The sequence below is a fragment of the Vulpes vulpes genome, chromosome 1, assembly GCF_048418805.1.
Source record: "Vulpes vulpes isolate BD-2025 chromosome 1, VulVul3, whole genome shotgun sequence".
NCBI classification, from domain to species: domain Eukaryota; kingdom Metazoa; phylum Chordata; class Mammalia; order Carnivora; family Canidae; genus Vulpes; species Vulpes vulpes.
In genome coordinates this window covers 104,885,813-104,909,764 of record NC_132780.1, presented here as the reverse complement: position 1 = coordinate 104,909,764, position 23,952 = coordinate 104,885,813, and the positions used below count along the sequence as shown (strand labels likewise).

At 35.8% G+C, this 23,952-nt stretch overlaps 1 protein-coding gene across 50 annotated transcripts in view; it reads left to right on the top strand.

The window, feature by feature from the left end:
• The window catches only part of ABI3BP (ABI family member 3 binding protein), a 223,318-nt gene that overhangs the window by 38,845 nt on the left and 160,521 nt on the right, over positions 1–23,952 (top strand). For all 50 annotated transcript variants that reach the window (XM_072722113.1, XM_072722100.1, XM_072721947.1 and 47 more), the window contains exon 2: positions 22,196–22,375. In XM_072722113.1, the coding sequence (XP_072578214.1) occupies positions 22,196–22,375 (180 nt within the window). The remainder of the gene's footprint in view (positions 1–22,195; positions 22,376–23,952) is intronic.

The following is a 23,952-nucleotide window of genomic DNA, read 5'->3' as shown; positions in this document are numbered from 1 at the left end:
CCAATCTCCTAAATTGGAGTGTCCCAGGAGTGAGTCCTTGGATAACTTAACTTCTCTCTTCTATCTCTTCTCCTTCCTTTGGTGATCTCATAGTCTAATGTCTTTAAATACCATCTATACACTAACAAGCTGAAAATTTATACCTCCAGCCCCGACCACAGCCCTCAACTTCAGACCTATTTATTTAAGTCACAACTCAGTAAATCTGCTTGACTTTCTGATAGACACCTAGGTTTTAGCCTATCCAAAATGAAGTTGCTGAGTGCCTTCTGCCTCAAACTTGCTTCTCCCAAAGTCTTTCTTTAGGACTCTGCCAAAGACAACTCCATCTTTTCATTTAGGTCAAAAACAAGCAAAACTAGAGACATTTGTAACTCCTTTTCTTTTTTTTCTTAAAAATCTCACATTTGGTTCATCAGCAAACATTTTCAACTCTACTTTCAAAATTTATGAAGAATTTTCAGGTCTCTATTTTTCTCTCTCACATGCTCTCTCATCCTGATTTAAGCTACTATCATGTCCATTTGAATTGTTGCTCTAGTGTCCTAACTGATCTTCCTTTCACCTCCTAGAATATTCTCAACAAAACACTGAGTCATCCTTTTAAAATAGAAATCAAGTCTTGTCATTCCTCTACTCAAAATCCTCCAATACTTGCTGTCTCAGAGTAAACATCCAAATTCTCCCTCAAAGAGCCTCTCTTACCTCTGGCTTCACCTTTTGCTGCTTCCTGTCTGTTCATCTTTCTACAGCCACAATAGCCACAAATGTCCCTTTATCTGGGCCTTTACACTTAGAGTTCTTTAGACTAGTAATAGTCTTTTCCCCAGGTATCTGAACAACTTCCCACCGCCTTTTCTTCAGGTCTTTATCCTAACTGAAAACCTTCTCTGTCCTCTACCTAAGATTGTACCCCTTTCCCACCCTGAAACATCCAAAGTGCTTCCCTGCTTTATTATCTTCCACAGCATGCATCATAATCTGTATTAGTCAGGGTAGGCTAGATTTTGCTTCACCAACAAACGTATTCCAAATATGAAGGGTTTTAAAATGACAAAAACATACCTCTTGGTCAAGTACATATCTACTGATTATGGCCAGGGCTCTCTGCTCTCTGTAGTTCTTGAGGACCCAGGCTCCATCTAGTTATTTGCTTCCCTGTGGTAGTGGGAGAACAGACTTAGAAGATATTGCACCAACAGTTTAATATGTTGGCCTGAAAGTGGCATATGTCCCTGTTACCCACAACCTCCTCTGAGAATTAATTACAAGATTATGACTAATTTCTATGAGCTGGAAACACACACTTTTTTCATGTGCCCAGAATAGGAAGGGAATTGGATCACCAAGAAACAGCAGTTGTATTTGCCCCATCATCTGATATACCATATATCTTCTTTATGATTTGTCTATCTCTTCTCACTGAAGATAAGATAAGCTCAGTGAAAACCTAACTTTTTGTTTGTTCATGGCCATATTCATGAACATGGGATGTTTAATAGATTTTTTTAAATAAATAAATGAATGAGTGAGTTTATATAATGATGTTAAAAAATCTACCACCCCTATAGATATGTCAACAGATGCAAAAAGATTCCATGTGTGAAATATTGTCAATATTATCAATTATTATTGTATAATTCTAATTAGAGGACATCTGTGAAAAGGAAAATATTGACAAATGATTGAGGATTCAAACAGTAAAAAGTCTAATTTAAAATTATATGAAGAAGAGAAATAACAGATCAAGCATCTGACCAAATATAGCTCCCAATAAGTTGATAAATGTAGTGGAAATCTTCTAATATTATTTATAGGAAGGGTGCAGGTGAGGTCACACAGTGAACATGCTGCAGAGGAGAATGGGATTAGCACAGTCATTCATGATAGTAAAGTTTACTTCATTTTGTAAAAAGTCCACTCGTCATCTTCAAGGATGATGTCTCTAGGGCCAGTCCTGTGCCCCACCCTGCTCGGATGATGCCATTGTGACCACTCTGACATACAATGAGTATACTGCTTGGACATTTTCAGGGCTAGAACTTTGTTTCTTTCTTGGGCTGAATCTTGTTTTCCTGGGCAGACAGCAAGTTCTTTGAGCTAGAAATATGCATCAGGGATTCTCCACATCAAAACCGCCACCACTCTCTCCCCAATGACACATGTGTTGATTGCTCTGTGTGCTTATGGAGAACCTTTACTGAGTTTATAAGGGTGACATGTCCTGCTTTCCCTGCCCAGTCACTTGCCAGACAAGGTGAGAATTCTGTAAAAAATAAAACCAAAGTTTAAAAAAAAATGGAAGAAATGACAAACACATTTTACTTTACCCTGGGCTTGGTGGAAATGTGCTCTTTCTGATAACATTGAGAGCTGCTGATAGGGATTTCCATGTGTGCTGTTGTGTCTTGAGTTTTTATGGCAATTTGTCTGGTACTTTCATTGGGTCCCAAAAGAAGAAGAGCATTCATTGTGCCTTGAGCACTCATGAAGATAAACTAATATTTTTTTTGCCCCCTTAACAGATTAAAACTTTCATGCTAAGATGATCCAATGTAGATTATTTACTAAGACTAAGTGTAATGTAGAAGCCTGTGGAACTGTGGATTTTGTGTTGTCTCATACGATGCGTTTTTGAAGGGAGAGGCTAAAACTTCAATTGAAAAGTATCCATAATTCCTTACCATGGTCAGTTTATTGCTACTTCATTTATTTCATTGCATAATTCATATTTATAACAGTGAGTAACAGAGGAAGGGAAAAAGAAATGAAGAGAGGCTCCTAAGCAATGGCCATTCTAAAAATAAATGTAATGGAGGGAATTTAGGAAGAGCATGTAAGTGAAAATGATCCTTAAATTGATTAGAAGTGATTCTGTGACTAACAGCTAACCAGTGAAATTCTATCCAAAGGGTAATTCCAACATTTCATGATTCCCAGCTCTTTTCAGCCTTTTTATAATTTTGCCAAAAAATCAGAGTTGTTGCCTTTTTGGCCTGAAGTTAATGCTTCCTGTTTGTATTGCTGGTTCCAAAGTTTGGTTAAATATGTCACAATAGAAAATAACAATAAGTCTTTGAAATAACCACTGCACCATTTCTAAAAGGCAAATATTCCCTGCACATCTTAATACTGTGTTGGAGAGGAAAATATTCTGATGAAAACCAGAAATGCAGTGCCTTGGATCACTGACCCCGGGCCTTTATTACACAAACTAGTGTTTAGGAGCGAGAATGATTCTCGGTTCATATTAAGAGCTAATCTACAGTCTGGCTTTGCTGTATCTGTGTAGTGTCAGAGAGAGAGAGAGAGAGAGAGAGAGAGAGAACTGACACAGTTACTTTTAAGCATTTTCCAACTCTAAGATTCCAAGTAACTATGAACATATCCTTCTCTTTCAACCAAACTGGCCTGTTTGCTTTTTGTAACTATACACAGAGTTTGTAATTTAACCTGGGTTTCTGTTTCTATCATTTTCTGCCTGAAAGGTTCTGCCAAATTCTGCTTTTCATTTGGCTCTTACTTTTGAGGCTCAGTTGAATCCTCACCTTCCTCATGTACCTTTCCCTAGAGGGTAATCTCTACTTCCTGTAAATTCAGTATGTGGCAAACATTGCTTAGTATAGCAATGGTCTCTCCAACTATCTGGTAATCTCCTCAAGGGCAAAATAATATTACTTCCTCCAAGATGTGCTCCTAAGTGTCTTCCTCCAGGCCTCAGAAAAGTTTTTTTCTTTTTTTTCGCTCTGCAAGTGTAACACTCTAGGCATAGCTTTTATCATGTTTTAGAGTTAGCACTTAGAGACTTGGAGATCAGTATCCCTCGTTACTGAGAATTCCTCATTTTTGAAGTGCAAGGTGTGAAATGTCTTACTCATCTTTGCATGCGCATCATTTGGCTTGTGCCTAGGATGTTACTTTGTTAACATCCTAGGCACATCTTTCCCATTTATTTTTTTAAAGATTTTATTTTATTTATTCATGATAGAGAGAGAGAGAGAGAGAGAGAGAGACAGAGATGCAAGCAGTCAGAGACACAGTCAGAGACACAGGAGAAGCAGGCTCCATGCCAGGAGCCTGATGCAGGACTCAATCCCAGGACCCCAGGATCACGCCCTTGGCCAAAGGCAGGTGCTGAACCGCTGAGCCACCCAGGGATGCCTCTCTTTCCCATTTATGATGGGAAACCTTTTTTCTGTGAGCATTCAGGAATCATCTACCATTTTGGTGCTAGCAGTAGAAGGGGAGTGGGGTAGCATAACAGAGCAGGATTGTATGATTATTAACCTGGAAATATTAGGAAGAATAGATTGGAGAGGTGATGAATTTGGCAATCACAAAAATGGGTAAGATTTGTGGTGTCTTTAGGCTAACTCTATGAATACAATGGTGAGGCCATCATATATGTGGGTTTGGGAGAACTATATTTGAAGAGTGGAACAAAAGGTGATGCAGGTGTCTGAGACTATGGCAGAAGAAAGGGAGTAGGAAAGGCAGAGAAGTGAATTGGTTTTTGAAGATTGTGATGGTTGGATTTTGGTGTTACCAATGACATTATTAGTAATTCAGGAAGTCTGGAGGACTAGAGCTGAGTCCTAAATCTCATCTTTTATAAATAAAGATTTATACAGATTTAAAAATTTCAAAATTGCTTCGAAGCAAGTCTGGAGGACTAGAGCTGAGTATTGAAGATTTCAGAATAAGCTAAGTTACATGGTTGTTAGTGGCTGTTAATATGGAAGACACTTGGGTGTAAAGGAGTTCTCTGAAGGACCAAAAGGTTAAATCTTAATTAATTGCCAAGTTATAAGGACTAGAAGAAGAAGAAAAGTAAAGGAGAGAGATGGAGAAATGTCTTAGAAAAATCCGATCCAGAAAAAAAAGAAAAAAAAAAAATCCGATCCAGGATGCCACTATGTCACAGGGTGAAACCAAAGTGGGTGTTGGGTGGCTGGGTGTGCGAACGAGGAGATGCAAATGTGAAAGCACATGCATTGAGGTGGTCAGTGGTGTTAAATGTTACAGAAAAATTATGAAGAATGGAAACTTAAGTGTCTTAAACCTGGAATTCTCCAATCTGTACCAGATTTGTCTCAGACACTTCTAGAATCTTTGGAACCATTGAAATGGTTCCCAGCTTCATGAAACTGGGTATTTATTACATTACCCTGAATGACTAGTAGTAGGTGCCTGGAATGGGATGGACATGAAAGAAATTAAGTGAATATAGTTTTTGATGTTTGGAACCCTTAAAAATAACTCCCCACTCAGAAATGATATGAAATGGTGTCAAAGGTTTATGATCTTATATTAATTTTAAATTGGAGGGTGGCTGGAAAGACTTTTGAACAGGCGGTTTTGGTAGCACATGACCTACACAATGCCTTGTAGAATAGATTATCACAGACATCAGCACACAAACACATCTCTTTACTTTTTTCTCAGTCTGAAATTCTCTTCCTTCTGTTTTCTGGACAAATCCTTCTTGACATTCAAGACCCAGTTCAGATGTCACTTGTTCTATGATGCCATTCCTGACCCATCCCTTTGTAATTAGCCAGCATTCCTCTGAATTACCTCAGCTTGAGGCTTATTCCTCTATGTAGAATTTATTGACTGTATTGAGTAATAACTCTTACAAGTTTATATCCTCTAATATAATACATTTTCTTTGAGGAGCCTCATTTGTGTATTGGCATTGATTCCTATCAAGCACAATATTACTCATTTGAGAAAAGTATGTATTTGTTCATTCAAAAAATATTTATTAAATACTCTGTGCCAGGGACTGAGTCCTCATATGGTTTACAATCATATGTAAGTTATGTCTATATTTACAGAATGAATATTTGGTGGAAATGCAAAGAACTTTAAAAATCCAAAGTACAGCCAAATTGAAAGGACCCCTGAATAAGGTCACATCAGTAACAACTGTCCCTGAGTTGTACAGTGGTACAAAGAATTTCACTTAATCTTAACAGCAACTCTGAGTGGATGGCTATGTAGGATCAATCCTACTTTATAGAGAAGAATGTAGCATTCAGCCATTAAGTTAACTATTTAAATAACTAGGCAATTTTGGATTTACCTTGTATTAAACCTGAACACAGGTTTTCTGGCTCCAAACCCCATGTCTTCCTACTATGGAGTCTTCTCCCCCTAAAATACCACTCCTTATAGGAATAGGCAAAGAATCTCAAAGACATAGAAATATCATAACCCTCACAGCCCAAAAATGTTAGCAATAATCTCATCAACAATACAATGAGTTTATCCAATTGTCAGTGGATTAAATATGACAGGTCCCAAATGTGATTTCAAAAAAACCAGGCTCAAACTAATTATACAAACTTATTACATCAAGTCCTCAGCTCTAAAATGAATACCAGGTTTTGCCAAAATAAAGTCAATTGTAGAATTATTGAAATGATAAACTCTACTCACTCATGGAGGTGAAATGGCATGTTTATTATCAGAGGAAGATTCATTTGAATAATTAAAAGACAGTGCAGTCAGTAAAAATGAGTATTACAGAAGTATATTCCTGTCAAGGAAAGTTCAGGTTACAAAACAGCACTTAAGATCTAACTCTATCTTTGTAAACTGGCATACTTATCATACCCAGGAAAAATATCTGGGAAGAGATATTAAAAAGCTTTACAGAAGTTGGCACTGTGTATTAGATAACAGGTAATTTTTAAAACAAGTTTTATCTCTTTTTGCAACTTTTAGTTTTGTTAACTAAAACAAATGTGTGTTATTTGTATAATTTTAATGTTAACAAGTCCATGCAGGGATTATAATTGGGGTAGGTGAGAAGGAGGTGAAAATATGCCAGGCAACGGAATAGTAAATGTGCTAGCAGCCTGGGAGGAAGTGCAATAAAGGAATAATTTGGGAAACAGAACTACAGTAAGTGTAAGCGGCATACTTCTCAGGATGTTCCTGCCAATAGAGTCGATTAGAGCCACTTGCTTTGTTTTCATTTAGCTTTGGCTAAAGAATAGAGTTCATAACAATTGCCTTATTTGTTTGCTTTTTTAAGAGAAGTAAGCTTTTATATCCTTGTCTCACAAATAAATCTGGCTGAGTTGGTCACAATAACAATTGATTTTAATAACACACCTGATGTTTGCGGGAGGGACCTGTATTAATTGCACTGCATTTAAGCTGTAATCTATTTGTAAAATACCTTCCATTTCTTTTTTTAAAAAAACAGCATATTTTTTCCTACTCAAAACAAATTTTGCTCTGGGCATTTTACTTGAGTTGCTAGTTGCTAAGTGCATGTGAAATGAGATTTTTACCATGTGGATATATTTTAGAACTGTCCAAGATTTACATTTTTGCCTTATTCATTTCTCAGAAACTGTGTGTGTGTGTGTGTGTGTGTGTGTGTGTGTGTGTGTGTAGCTTACTGGAGGAAAATATTTTAGGTTTGCTTTTAAAACAATGATAGATATTTTAATGTGGCCTATATGGACCCCTTCTGTCCTTCGAAGCATCACTATGCGCCCCTTACCCCATTACACCCCAGCAGCACTGACCTTCTTTAGTGCCTCTAAATGCATCAATTACTGTTTTTCTGTCCTCACTCCAGATGTACACAGACACTTTGGCTGACTAATTCGTATCCACCCTTTTTATATTTGTCACTTCCTTGGTTCATAGGAGTTGTGGACCTCTGGAAGGGCTAGGCATCTTTGTACTGCCACGCTGGATTCTTATTCTAGTATCCCTTTTGTCTGTTTCTGGTACAAATAAGCTGCCTTGTCAGGTATTTTTTCTTTTTTCTCAGCTTCAGAGCTGCTGCTACCTAACAGTTTACTATCTCAACTTCAACTTACTTTGGTCCTTGATTCTGTTTCCTGGCCTCTTTCCCTCTACCTCTCTTACAACCAAATGTATTTGTCCCACACTAGGGAATAGTGTGACCAGTGGGAATGGACGTATTCCCATTTTCAGTGTCTAGAGAATAATCTCCTGTGCATAGTATTTGGAATACTCAAAGGACAATCTCATTTCTTCATCTCCCAATTTAGAATTTGGAATGGAATGGGAGTAATTCATTACAGCTCTGAAGTTCTAAATACAAGAGAAGAAAAAAGAAAGTCACATAAAAAAGAGTTATGAGGAAGACTTTTCTTTTTATTTCTATAATTTTAAGTCAAGAAGATTTTATCCCCAAATAGTTCACTCGGTTAGATTTTATTAACATTTTATAAATATTATAAAACTCTATTTTAAGTGCCTAGACTTAAACTTGAGTAACATCTACCATGCAGACTGGGATATTTTAATAATGTCAGACTGGAATTTTCAAGCCATGTTGTCTTTTTCTCACCTAGAAAATGCTACATGGATCACAAACTAACAGAAAGGCTAACAATGAGACATATTTTAATAGTACTAGAAAACATTTTAGAAATTCAAAATGTTTTAATTCTGTTTGAATTTGAATTTACTGAAAAAGAAACAATGACAAATATAAAAAAATGATACATCCAAGTCACTATAGTTTACCGGGTTCTTCTGGTTTCGTAGAGAAATAACTGTCACTTGGTTCACAAGGCCAGAGTTTATATCTAATTTCACTTTGATTTCAGGTGTAAATAATAATAAAGTTATTTGCTCCAGAACTGGTTTTCTGGTGAAGAAATATTTGCAACTTGGTATAGGGTTAAAAAAATTTTTAAATGGAAATGACTAGGGATTGAGAAGACAACTCATTTTATCCTGTATCATAGTCATTGCTAAGAATGTCAATTGACCATCTTACTATTTTGCAAAAAGCAAAATGTATTTGAGATAAATGGAGTTTCTATATCTTAAATAGTTATTGTAACAAGGTAAGTGGTGTTGTTTCATTAATGACTAAGGATAGAAATCTCAGCTTAAAGTTATTGATTTTATTATATGACATATTTAGTGATAAAGCAATATAGCTAATTTTCTGGATGTTTACAACTTCATGTCCTCAAGCAAGAGTAATAGTTATAATCTTGAAAATTCATAAACTGCTGAAATTTATTTTCCATTTTTATATTAAAATTTTAAACACAGTTACCATACCACCCAGCCATTTTACACCTAGGTATTTATCCAAGAAAAATGAAAACATATGTCCACACAAATACTGTAGGATTATTGATAATCGCAGTATTATTCATAATAACCCCAAAGTGGAAACAATCCAACTATTCCTCAGCTTAGGAAATAGATAAATGAAACGTGATACACAAAATGAAATGCCATCAAGCAATCAAAAGGAATGAATAAATGATATGCCATGGATGGATGGATAAATCTCATAAACATCATATCACATGAAAGAAGCCAGACACAAAGACCACATGCTGTATAAATCCATTTATATCAAATTACCAGAGAAGCAGAAAGCAGACCAATGGCTGCCTGGAGCTGAGGTGGGAGCTAAGGGTATGCCTGTTGACTACAAATGGATACAGGGGAATATTTTAGAGTGATGGAAATGTTCTCAAACTGGATTGTGGTAGATTTAGTAAACTCAAAAAGTTTGCCAAAAATTACTGAATTTTAAAAACTCACCTACAGTAGGTGAATTTTATGGTGTGTGATTCTATATAACTCACAAAAGCTGTTGAAAAATGTTAATGACAGTCACATACATTCTTTCCTCGTGTCTATAAAGTATTTTTCATATTTGAGGTAAATTTTGGTAGTTCTGTAAAAAATATTATCTGGAAATTATTAAGATAGTGTTTCTATAAACAAATTCATTTTCTAATTTATTTTCCTGCATTTGAATAGGAACATAATGATTCTGTCTGGATGAAGTAATACAGTTATCCTTGAATATGAGACTAAATATGGATTAGGGATTCTCCAATTCATTCTACAGAGGAGAAAAGAGCCTCAGAAAGGACAGGTGACTGAGGTCAAACACAGTGAAAGGCTAGGTTGATGCCAGAACCCCTCTGTTTCTTCTAGGATATATTAAAAAGAGAAGGATTAATATGGGGTCATTTAGCAAGTGGCCCTTCCTAGAGCCTTGTAAGTCTCATGACCTACTCCGCCTTGTTCTGAGGCCACTGATCAAACTGTCATGATGGTTTAGCCATTTTCTTCTAGCTTATGGAAGGCTTTTGATGCATGAAATCTCAAGATAAGCAGCTGTATATCATCAGCACTGGGTATTTATTAACTGAACAAACTACAATTCTTGAAGATTTCAAACGTCTAAACAGTGATGGCGAATGAAACCATTTGTTCTAGCTGTATCTCTTGTTTTTATTTGTGAGACTGCAAAAATAAATGAGTAAAAGCTAGATTTTTTAAGAAAGTTTTGTTGGTGCTTGACAGTTTTTTATAACATGGGCAAATTTTCATTTTTATCAAGGGTATTTCTGGGACAATGTTTTCACAAATGGAAATATGGAATCTTATATGTGGAGGATTTCTTATAGTGCTGGTGGAAATTGTGCATTTTCTGCTTTGTCCTATAAAGTAGCCCTTTGATAAACTTGATTTCTACTTGGTTAGTGGAATTTAATGTATGTTGAAATTGGAGTTATTGAGAGCAGGAAAAAAAGAAGAGTATTGGTCCTTTGGAAAATTGAATAATCTGAATGACTGTTTTTTGGTACCAGACCATTTTGAGATTGTTAGGATGAGCAACTTTTAAATGACACGTTTAAACTTAATACTTTTGTATCAGTGAAAATCACTCTGACACAGGAAAGTCAATATTATACTTTATTGTCAAAGGAGGCTTGTTACTCCCACCTGGTGTTCCATTAGCTAGGAGTAAAAGGGAAAGATATCCAAGATCTTGAGTATCAGTGACCAGTATTTAGCATTCTGGTGAAGATGAAATCATTATATAGTTTTGTCTGCATTTACTATTAATCATTTATCTAAGTCATAAAAGTTAAACATATGTTATAAATAACAGAGTGTATAGTTTTATTTTCCTGGCAAGAGGTATAAGGTAAATAAATATCTGGAAAGAAAAAATATATTTTCCCTTGTCCTCAGAGAACATTTTATTACAACTTAATCAACATTTTAAAATATACTAAATCAAGAGAGGTTGATACTCTGAAGACACAGGAATATGTAAAAATGTTGATTCTAATAATTATCTGAATAGCACTCAGTAAAAATAAGAGCAAAACTACTAATGCGTCCAATAAAATTGATAAGTCTCCAAAACATTATGGGTGTGCAAGAAGCCTTACATAAGTGTGCGTATATGATTCAATTTCACTGAAGTCTAGAACAGATAAAAATAATCTATGGTTTAGTAAAAATCAGAACAGAAGTTGTTTCTGGGAGGATGGAGTAGAAATGGACATGAGGTAAAGATAATGTAAATCTTGTCTAGGTTTGGATTTCATACACATGGCATTTGGAAAAATCAGCCTTGTGGAGTTAAAGTTTAGGTATTTTCTTATATACAATTTAATCTCAAAAGAAAAATGTACTGAATTCTAGTTAATGATATACTCACTGAAGTGTTGAGGAGTGAAGAATACTGAAATAGATTTTGAAATCCATTTACAAATAAGATGGGCTGATGGATGGGTAGAGAGGTAGATAAATATGATGAAAAAGATACAGTAAGATTTACATTATTGTCTCTGTGGTGGCTCTATGGCTGTGCACTGCACAATTCTTGCGACATTTCTCTGTTTGAAATTTTTTATAATAAAATGTTAGCTCATCGTAGTTCTAAGTCTATAAATAGATTTGGTTAAAGGCTTATAACTGATGCTAGAAGTCAGAGAAACTTTCCAAATATTATTAAATATTTTACATTATGAGTCTCCAGAATATATAATTCTAGAAAACTCTAATTCACAGTTTGTTCACAGATCAAAATATATGTAAAATTCTCATGATGGGAAATTTAACAGTGTGATAGCTGAGGGCTTTTTTTCTCTGAAACTGTGTATCTGTAAATCTCTTTCAAAAGAAATTGGGCCCATGAATTTTATTTTTGATGCACTGAATTTTAAACGGTCATAGTTCTCAAACCTGAGTAATGCATTGGAATTACTGTTTGGGGTGGAGGCAGCAATCTGTATTTTAGCAAAGTTTCTGATTCAAGATGTGGAGAGTGGAGTCTGAGAATTTGTACTTCTAGCAAGTTCCCAGGTGAGGCTGATGCCGTTATGGAGGGCCAATTCTTTGAAGCATCCTGGCATGGAGTCTATCCTACCTTTCATCAGAAGCACCAATTGCCATCACTCCTTACTTTACATAGCAAGAGGATGTAAGCAGATCAACTCCAGGCTTTTTGTGGAAAAATCAGAAAAAGAATAAAAAGAAGAAAAAATGAGTTTTGTTAAGTCTCTTAGCCTGTTTGATTTCTTTTTAATTTTATATATATTTAAAATAATAAGAATATATCAATTATCTAAAGTGGTAGGAAAAGTATTACAAAGTAGACTTTGAGATCTACTTCCGTACTAGCATTTGGAATATTTTCACAGAATAAAAACATTTTTTTTTTACTAGTTTAGCAAAGCTAAGGGGACACTTTCTTTGTACAGCCTTTATCCCTCTTCCATCAGATTTAGAGTTTCTCTGTTGTAGCCACATTGTACTAACTGTACAAATTTGCTGCACTGAAATCATGGACTTACCCATCTGTTTAATTTACTAGACAGCATAATCTTTGTGATGTGATCATATTTGAATTGGTATCATTAATGCCTAGTATCTAGTAGTGAGTGAATAGATAAAATGAAAAGCAGATGCATGAATATACACATTTCCCGTGGCAGATACAGAATTTATTTAGATGTTGTTTGTCGTAAACCATGTCACTGCCCCCCTTTCCAAATAGCAAATATGTGGCTATTGGTTGCAGGTGGTTGGCCCCTTCAACATGCTTCAGACTTTAAAGGGTGATTTTAGAAGAATTAGATTGAGGGTATGCAAGTGACAACAGGATGAGATTTTGCCCTAAGAATGAAAGGCTGTTGACTTAAAGGTAGTCTATGAAAAGTAACTTCCCTGCTTGGCTGTTGGTTGGGTTACAAAGTAGGTAAGGAAGCTATTGCTCCTTTGGTAAAACTCTTAGTCCTGCCAAGTGGTGCTGAAATGTCAACATTGGCAGGTTTCAATCTGTCTCATTCAGTCATCCAAAGTCACCAGACGGTGAAGTATTGGCCTGAGGAATCGGGGCACTGGGAATTGTGACCAAGGTGGAAACTGTGGTTGTTTTTGCTGAAATGGAACTCACTTATACAAACAGCTGGGCAAACAGATATAAAGTGCTCTATTAAGGAAGAAAACAAGAAAACATTTTCCCTCTCAGATTTCTAGCAAGATGCCATTTCTTTCTAAATTCAGTAGCAAATATTCTCCAAGTATTTGGTGACTATAATAACCTAATAAAAAGTTTACTAGTTGACACCTGGGAGTTAAGGCTCAATGGGAATTGTTTGGGTGTGGCTCTATAAAGGGAGCTCTTCAGGTGAGCTGGGACATTTTATTTCCTGCACTCTGAAAGTATGTGTTGCATGCAGGAACATGTCTTCCAGTAGCAAATTCCCCACAAGGCATTGGAGAGAGAACAGCTGTTCTGCTTGCACTGGAGCAGAGATCACGAAATGTTGTAGGTTGAGCTTCCTGTTCACATTGATCATGTATGTGTAAAGTCAAGTTCTGAGTTTCTTTGAAAGTCCCCATTCCCACAGGCTGGCAGCTGTTCATGTAGCTCATGGGACTTTACCACAGCTTTTTTCTGTGCTTTTTAAAAAATGACATTTTTTCTGTAGATTTCTAAAAGTTTCACTTTACCTATATCTAAACTATTTTCATCAGGATTTTCCCCTTACATATTTAGATTTGAGTTAATGAAACACAAGTAGGGATGCCTTCTGTTCATCTCTAAATCTGGGTGCTATTAATTGATTGCCTGAATGCCCTAGATCTCTTCATCTATTCTTATTTAGATTTCTGATTCATCACCTGACTTGTGAATATTGAGCAAAGTAATTTCATTTGTATATTAGAGAGCAGAATGTCCAATTTGTGGCTGAGCCCCTGTCCTCCTTACACAAGGCATCCCAACACCCATATCCCTTATTACCAGTGTCAGCAGAATCAAGAGGCAGGGAAGATAGAAATCAAAAGCATGAAGTAGGAAGAGTGGGAAGGAGCAGCTTGAGGCCTATGGGAAGAGTTTAGAGGCTTTCAAATTAGTTACCCTTATCAAATCACCCATTTTTGTAAGCAGCAACTATTTCTGCATGGTCTTTGTGAGTGTGGGTAATGTATAGGGCCATAAATAAAAGTTGGTTTGAATAATGCCATTTAGAGATTTGCAATGCACAACACAACTGTCAGTGGCCTCCCTGTTTCTGGAAGACATGTTGTAAAGCTGCTATACGTTGATTGCACACTAGCTCTTTGCAAGCTCTCGTTAATTATCCACTGAGCCTTGGTAAAACTTCATTCCCAAAGAGTTGGAAGAGAGTGATAGAGAATCTGTGGGTTTTTGAGAAGGAATTCTATTCTGGAAGCCAGAGATTCAGGATACCATGAGATATATGGGATTGATGATAGATGGAATACAAGAAATTGAAATCTTAAAAGGATTTGTCTAGTAAGTACTTTGTGAGTGCTTTTAATTATAATTCTGCTTATCCACCACCACCACAAAGCCATTTCATTCCCTCTACCTGTCTTGTCTGGCATGCCATCATGTCACTGCAGAATGGGCAATGCCTTCCTTTATCTTCATAACCACCTTGCACAGATTCTCTTCTAATGGAATATTCTACAAGCATCTTGCTATTATAGCACTGCTGGAAGTAGTTTTTATAATGTCTAATTGTATTTAGTTGATGGAAACACTTAATCTTTATTTTCCTTAAAATATTTAACTAAAACTGTCAAGCTTTTTCGGCTATGGAAAGTTTCCACTCATATCACTGGCTTTCAGTTTGTTGTTTTTGGTAAGAAAAGCCATGCTATAGACGACAGACAACACATTTCTATTTAAGGATCAGAAACAATTGAAGGTTATTGTATAATTGACTTTGGCCACTCCCTTCATAGTGTGGCTGCCACAGGAAAATCAATGAAACTCCATATGGGGTTTTTTTTTTTTCCTTCTAACATATTTTCTTGGATCATGGTACCAGGACAGGGAGTCATTTGAGTACCTTGCCTATTATAGGATCTCTTTTGGGCTCTCTAGGAATTAAAGCAAATGTTAAATTATTGCCAAGTCCTATGTTAAAATTATTGTTTGTATAACTTAGCATTACAGTTCAATTACATATAATCTCTGCCATCAAATATGGCTTTTGGAAGCTTTTGAACGTGTTGTCAGACAGTAATTGCCCTGTTTAATATGCAAACTGAAGATGTGATCATAAAAACATTGGAATGTTTTCTACTTGCAGTGTATTGTGTAAGAAGAATATAGAATACATTTGAAACTTTGAACTGTCAGTTCTGGGAAGATAATGTCTAAAAAGGACTTGCTGATTTTATATATGAACCATTGGTTGAATGTGTAATAATCTTAGGCACTATTAAAATTACTTGCAAAGTGCTGTAATGGCAAGACAATTGAATGATCTTCCTTTAGAGGAATGTCTTCCATCTCTGAGAAAGGCCTACTACTCAGATGAGGAAAGTCATGCTCATGCTACAGAGGCATGATATCTTGCCAGACGAGAGTTTCAACCATGTTGAATTACATAGGTAATTTGTTTTGTTTTATTGCTGAGTCCTATCCCATTGTATGAATAAGCCATAATGTGTTTATCTATTTGACCATTGATGGCCATTCGGGCTGTTTCCAGTTTGGTGTTGCTTTGAATTATCTGCATACAAGTCTTAGTATAGTGTTATTTTTTCTTTTTTGCTAAAACACACACACACACACACACACACACACAAAAGAAAAAAAAACTATGAATAAAATTAATAGGTTATTTGGTAGTTGTCCAACAGTTTTCACAAGTGGTTATACCACTTAACATTCACATTCAAAATGTACGAGGGCTCCAGTTTTTCAAAATACTGCCTAACGGTTGTTATTGACTATCTTAATTTTATCCATTTTTGAGTGTGTGGTATCTGTGATTTTTAACTTGCCTTTCCCTAAAGACTAATTATGTTGACCAGGAGATGGTAAACTAGAACCTGGAACAAATCCAGCCAACTGCCAATTTTTACAAGTAAAGTCGACCTTTGAGCAATATGGGTTTGAACCACACTGGTCCACTTATAAACAGATCCTTTTGATAAATACAGTAAATGTATCTTATATGTGAATGTATCTTCTCTTCCTTATAATCTTAATGTTTTCTTTTCTCTGGCTAACTTTACTGTAAGAATACAAATACAGAATATACTGTAAGAATATAAATATAGAAAGCAAAATATGAGTTGACTACTTATGTTATCAGTAAAGCTTCCAGTCAGCAGTAGGCTATTAGTGGTTAAGTTTTGGGGAGTCAAAAGTTATATACATATTTCTTACTGTGTGGTGGGTCAATACCTCTAACCCCCCTATTGTTCAAAGGTCAACTATATAGTTTTACTGAAACACAGACATGTCCCTTGGCTTATATAATGTTTGTAGCTACTTTTGTGCTCCAATGGCAGAGTTGAATAGTTGTGGTAGAGAACATCTGGTCTACAAAGCCTAAAATACTTACTATTTGACCCCTATGGAAAACATCTGATGATATTGCTCTTGAGCATGTGCTTATGGTTATCACATATCTTTTTTAGTGAGGAATCTTTTTAAATATTTTTCCCTTTTTAAAAAAATATTTTATCTCCTTATTTAGTAGAAAGAATTCTTTTAAAAATTCTGGATACAAGTTTTTAAATAGATATATGTATTGGGAATACTTTCTCCCAATCTGTAGTTTGGCTTTTATTGCTCTTGTTCTTTTAAAGTTCAAAACTTTAAAAAACTTGATCCAATGTGGAGAAAGGGGAACCCTCATGTACTGTTGGGAATGCAAACTGGTGGAGCCACTCTGAAAAACAGTACAAAAATTCCTCAAAAAGTTAAAAATAGAACTACCCTACAATTCAGCAATTGTACTACTAGGTATTTACCCAAAGGATACAAAAATACAGATTTGGGATCCCTGGGTGGTGCAGTGGTTTGGCGCCTGCCTTTGGCCCAGGGCGCGATCCTGGAGACCCGGGATCGAATCCCACATCGGGCTCCCGGTGCATGGAGCCTGCTTCTCCCTCCGCCTGTGTCTCTGCCTCTCTCTCTCTCTGTGACTATCATAAATAAATAAAAATTTAAAAAAAAAATACAGATTTGAAGGGGTAGGTGTACCCTGAAGTTTATAGCAGCATTATCAACATTAGTCAAACTATGGAAAGAGCCCTAGTATCCATCAACTGATGCATAATAAAGAAGACGTAGTATTTATATATGATGAAATACTACTCAGCCATCAAAAATTGCCATTTGCAGTGACATGGATGGAACTAGAGTGTATTATGCTAAGTGAAATAAATCAGAGAAAGACAAATACCATATAACTTCACTCATGTAGAATTTAAGAAACAGAACATATGAGCATAGGGGAAAGGAAGGAAAAATAAAATGAGATAAAAACAGAGAGAGAGGCAAACCATAAGAGACTCTTGACTATAGAGAACAAACTGAGGGTTTCTGAGGAGGAAGTGGGTGGGGGGATGAGCTAAGTGGGTGATGGGCATTAAGGAGGGCACTTACTGTGATGAGCACTGGATGTTAAAGGTAAGTGATGGAGCATTAAATTCTACTCCTGAAACCAATATTATACTATATGTTAACTAACTTGAATTTAAATAAAAACTTAAAAAATGAATTAGATCAAATTTTAAATTATTTTTTACCAGTTTTTTTTAAATCTGTGCTTTATCAATTTTTAAAATCTATGCTGTCATATCTGAGCTGATGGGAATTAATTACTTTGATATCTTAGAAAATTTGACTTTGTATGAAAAAAGTGACTAAGTTTAGGGGATGGCGGTATAAATGGAATGGGTGTTTAAAAAGGGAAACATTATGGATAATAATAATAATGTTTATTCTTTTAGTCCTGAAAGAATTGAGTCATTATTTTATTGACATCAGTATTATAGCTATTCTTTTATTTAATATCTTGTAAATTAATGCTGATCTGGTTTATTCCTAAATTTGCTATTTAGAGTATTTCTGATGTCTTCTTTAGTGTTTTGTAACACTGAGAGCACATAAACTAATGATTGCTGCTACACAAATAGATACTTTTTACTTTTAAAAAAGAGCTTTAGTATCAGTTTTCTCTTGAAGCGATTTTATCATCTTGACCAACTACATACCAAACTTTAGGCCACATTCTGAAATATGTTGGAAAGTATAAAACCTTAGAAAGGTTTTTCACTGATTTTAATGCCACAGGCCATGTATTTACTTTTAAAAATTAAAAGAGAATTAATTCTAATTTGATTCTGAAAGATTTTTTTCTTTTAGTATTTTAGGGCACCTTTTGAACTATTTAGAGATATGCTAGGATATTACAAAAAGAGGATTAGAAACAACTGTCGTAGGTCCAGGGTTCTACTTTACCAATGTGCAATCTTCTTCTCAGCCATAATGGTGGTGTTTTCCTGGAATATTCACATTCTTTGTCTCACAATTGATTGGCATAGACTTTATTTCTCATACGAGATACAATAAAACACTTTTCCAATACTCTTATTACTCTGTACTTCTGGGCTATTCTGGGTAACATATCTGCCATTTTACTTATAAATGTTTTCCTAGCTAAGTTCATATCATGTTATATTGTCTTTCTATTAATTCTACCTTATATCATTCACCAGAGGCTTTCACATTAACATTGAAAGGTCACTGCCATCACATGACTAGTGTTCCAAACCATTAAACTAGAATTACTCAGAATGAAGAATAACTAACTTATCAAAGATTAAAAATTCTTATAAGATGCATAGAGATATACCCCACAATATTGGGGGAAATTGTCCAGTAGTATCAAATTGAATACTAGTCCAAACATTCATTTGAACAAATGATTGACAAACTTAATCAGATGAAAGAGCAAAAATTGCTTGAACTTTTTGCTGAGCACTGAAGAAGACCAATGGTGTAAATACTGAGTGGCTGAAGTGGTGTAGAGAAGACAAACCAAAGATAGAGGGAATCCATCCTGAGTGACAATGTAAGCATAGGTGAAAGTGCATTGCAGGATGTGAGAAGATTATACTGGCCCAAAAGAAATAAGATATGTTGAGAAGTAACAAAGGAAGTAATGTGTGCCAGGATAATGAAGGGGCTTGAATTTCTAGCTTCAAATAAGGAACTGGGATGAGAGTCTCAAAATATTAAGTTTGTGATCCTGCTTTGAGTTAAGATTTGTCTGTGTGCATCTCTCTTTCTCAGAAATTTTAAAAGTTTAGCTCCAGAGGGGAGTATGATTTAGGAATTTTGGAGAAAATGGGTCAGCTAAATGCCAACTCATTCAAAAAGTTACAGGATATTGATGTATTTACTGACATAAATTATTAGCCAAAGGGAGAAAGACTGGAGTCATGAAAATTCCCATGCAGGGGAAATGAGAACACTTCCACCTTTGTTGGTCAGTAATTCTGTTTACAGCCTTCCTTTTCCTCACTTGGTACAGCCATCCTTTCCACTTTCCAAGTGGAAGAGTAATGTGGTACATTAGGCCAAAGTCTATGAGCAAAGGTCTAATTTGATGATGCTGTGACTCTTGGCTCTTAGTCAAATATGAGTACAACCTAAGTACACCAAGATTCCTTATTCTCTGCTTCCCAAGAAGGGGCTGGAAACAGGCCAGCTGTGTTTTGATTTACTGTGGGACCTAATAACCATCTAAGGTAGTGGATTATGCCCTTGACCTAAATTTGTTCCATTCCACTGAGCAGGATAGAGTTATTCTAGGGCTAATCTAGGTACATAACTAAGATGGGAAAATTGGCTTGGACAAAAGCTATGTTATAGCTGAAGTATAAATCCCCTCCTCAAAATCTAGTGAAGGTAGGACAAAACATCACTGGTGAGCATCAATTTGAGCATTACTGTCTGGGGGTTAGCCACTCCTTTACTCCACTGGGTAATGATGATGTTCTCCATAAAAACAGAGCGGGAAGTGCAGCTTGGTGAGAAACTGAGATCCAGTTTTGACCTTGCACTTAACTTGCAGAGTGACAAGAAGACTGGCTGTCCTCAAATTCATTGTTTATGCTATGAGAGAATTACACTAGATGAGTCTTCCTTGGACTTGGATAAGCCCCCCAGTAACTCTGGGTTTCAATTCTGCCACAAATGTGGGAATAGCAATTTGATAAACTAGAACTTTATAGAAATCTCATCAAATTCTTGAAGTACAAAGATCTATGTACATAACTGGAAATAGTAGTATGGGCTGCTGAGGTAAGAGAGTGCTTCCTACAACCTGGTATCCAAGAAGAGGCTATCTGTATTTCTGTATTTTTGCAAAGGCCTATTGGAATTCATTCATGTAGCTATTTTGAGTAAGTCCAGGATAATGTTAACTGGAATGGTACATTTTAATGTGATAACTTTGGAAGCCATACTGTTCAGAGGTGTTGACTGGTATTAATGCAATATAAGTCTTCATAGGAAATTGAATGTGGATTACTAAATTAATAAATGCAATCTTTCCAATGGGCAAAATATTTTAAAATTATTAAATCTCTGTGGGATAAAGAAAGAAAATAATTGAGATCTACAATCTTGTATCTAAAGTCCTTGGGGTCAGACATGTTTTAGAGTTCAGAAAATCTTTGAATTTTAGAAATGTACTAGGTTGCCTAGACTAGATATTAAGGCGCCTCTTCGGTGGGGGCTTGACCAGCACTCCTTAATTAAACATATTAATATTCCTACAATTAAACATGTGAATAGTTACACAAAATAGTTACACTATTCAGTGAGAGTTGAGAAAGATTTAGTGGCCTCATTATGGTTCAGATTGGGTTTTATTACCAAATTAGTTTAATATGAATTTATACAAAATCTTACAAAGCCATTTTGGATTTCTGTATTGTGGCTAAAAGGTTATGAATGGCTTTTACTAAGTAACCAATTATTGAGCAATTACTATGTGCCTGCTTTAAGACAGTGCCATTTGCACTAATCTTTGTAAACGACCCATCAAAGTGGACATCGTTATCTAGTATTCATAACTTACAAATCAAGAAATTCAGGGTTGAATATGTTCAGGGACTCACCAGAGGCCCATTGATGATTAAGTTGCAGAGTTGGCTTTTGAAGTCTGCTCCTTCTGGTCCCAAAGACAAAAGACAATGTTGTTTACTCACTGCTTGCTCAAGACTTTTGGTTAGTGTGGTAATCTGCCGCTGTTGCCTACATAGTTAATTAAATTTTCAAGGCCTTTTTTTTTTTTTTTTAAGTTTTCTCTTGTCATGCTGCACAATCTCTCTGGGAAAGTTCATCCAGTGATTATTTAGAAACTGATGACATCCAGATGGATCTGTATTCTATTTCTGAGCATCACCCTTGATTATTCAACCTCCTGTGGGTCATCTCCATGTAGTTTTCTCACTGACCCTGCGGGACCCAAATAGACCTAAAGATCTTTCTCCTCCAACCATCAATTCTTTCAGAGTTCCCTATTCTCCCTAAAATGACCCCCCCACACATCCATGTCCCTTTGTTTCCAGCTCCGTATATAAATTACTAAATCTTGTGGGGACACAGCTGGAGGGCAGCATTGATGAGGCTGGGGGTTTTCAAAGTACAGTAGTTAAATTTACTAATAAGAAATTTCAGATCCTTTGAACATTCACAAGCAGTGTATAAAAGGAAGGTTCTGACTCTTCTGGATAAATAAAAGAGCCTTCAATCCCATTCACCTGCTCAATAATAAACTACCAAATACTAAGCCCTAAGATTTTACTTTTGTGTTCTAGACTGCTTTAGTCTATATTATTTAATTTAGATAGCTTTATTTGATCTATGTTACTTAGTTTGGATTTTTGGATCTCAAAATTACCCGTGTTTTAGCTGTTTGGGTGTATGTGCTGGAAAATCGAGTAGCTAAGCAGGTAGCATGCCTTCTAGTAACAATACCTCTGGCAACTAACCTTCGCTTCAAATTTGCCCTGGGATGCTAAAGTGGCAAAATAACAGCCCTGCATTTTTTGTTCCCATCTTTAGGTAAAAGGCCAAGCCTGAAAGTCCACATCAATACCACGAGTGACTCCATCCTCTTGAAGTTCCTACGTCCAAATCCAAATGTAAAACTAGAAGGTTTTCTCCTAGGATATGGTAGCAACTTGTCACCAAATCAGTACTTCCCTCTTCCAGCAGAAGGCAAATTCACAGAGGCTGTGGTCGGTAAGAGGTTTGGGTTTCGGGCACGGGAAGAAAAGAGGTAATGGGTGCCACACGGACTGTAAATCATGAAGGCAAGCACCCTTTCTTCTACATCTTCTACATCTCAGCCAAACCAAATGCCAAAATTACAAACCATCTACATAATTGTTGTGGCCTATAGAGCATGGGTCCTTACATGAAAAAATACAGAATGTGAACTCTTTGTGTGCTGCAGAAATACTCACCTTCATTGCCACTATACCCACAATCCCTGACCATAGAACTTAAATTGCACAAGGCAATAAATAGGCCCAAACGCCTGGTTTAGATCTCTGTAACAGCCTGTTTATTTGGGTTAATGTTTCTCCCTGTTTTGTCTTTACACTCTTCTGGGGTAAAATAACAGCTATAGCTTTCTGGGCATCTCTTCATGAGAAGCTGCCTTTAAAAAAGAGAAGAAAGAGAAGAAAATTTAATTTTTTTTAATTTAAAAAGATTAAAAAAGATTAAGAGCTTTTACAGGTATCATAAAATTTTACATTTTTTTGAAAATGTTTTAGTCCCATTGGCAATGTAGTTTGCATCTTTAAGCCTCATTCAGAAAAATTATTTGCAAATAAAACCTTTTTTTTAAAAGCATAACTTTTTTTAAAAGGGGAATCATGTATTATGAATGCCTTCAAAACTTTCTGAACAGTCTCAGAGGAGATTTGTATTTTGCTCCATTGCTAGGATTATTGTTAAAGGGCCTTGCCATGAGGTTCCCATGTTTAACCCTGTCACATGAACTATCGTAGATCAGATCTGGCATTCATGCATATATGCAGGGAACATTGAAGATAAATATATTTTTCCCTGCAGCCCCTTGTTCCTCAAAGAGAGGTCTGTTATACTTTAAAATCAGACAGGGGAGTGACATTATTAATTATATATGTCTAGACTGGATTTTACCTAAGATAATTGTGTTAAAGCAAACACATAGTTTGTTGCCAAAAAATGTGATAATTAAGCACTTTTGACAAATGTTATAATACTAACCCTGACCATATAAACTGAAAAGAATTTGAAATTTTGCAAATATTCCCCCACCACATTCACTCTTGACTACAAAAAGTACTTGGACGCTGCATACTTGCCCCACGCACCAACAGGCCTATTGCTCCTTTATTGAGCATTAGAAGTAGTATTTTATTTACGATAGTTTTTCCCCTTGGTTATTTAGATTATTTGGTCAACTGTAAACTTCCTTTCCCTAAGAGGTGAAAGATGAAATCAGATTGCTAGTAAAAAATATGTACAAAAAAGTAAAGAAAATTTCTAATATAAATGGACCAAGCTATCAGTAGCTGAATGGTGAGGGATAATCAAATGGATTCAGTACATGTTTATTTATTTACTGTTGCTGTCCTTTAAACTTTTTTTTTTTTTATTAAGGAAAGTTCAAACATTTAAGGAGAGAGAAAATATTACAATGACCCTCCTGTTTCATCATACAACTTGAATATATATCACGGTTTTGCTGATCCTGATCTATGTACTCCATATTTAAATTCCTCTGATGATCTTAAAAATGCCTTCTTGGAGTTCTTTTTTGAATC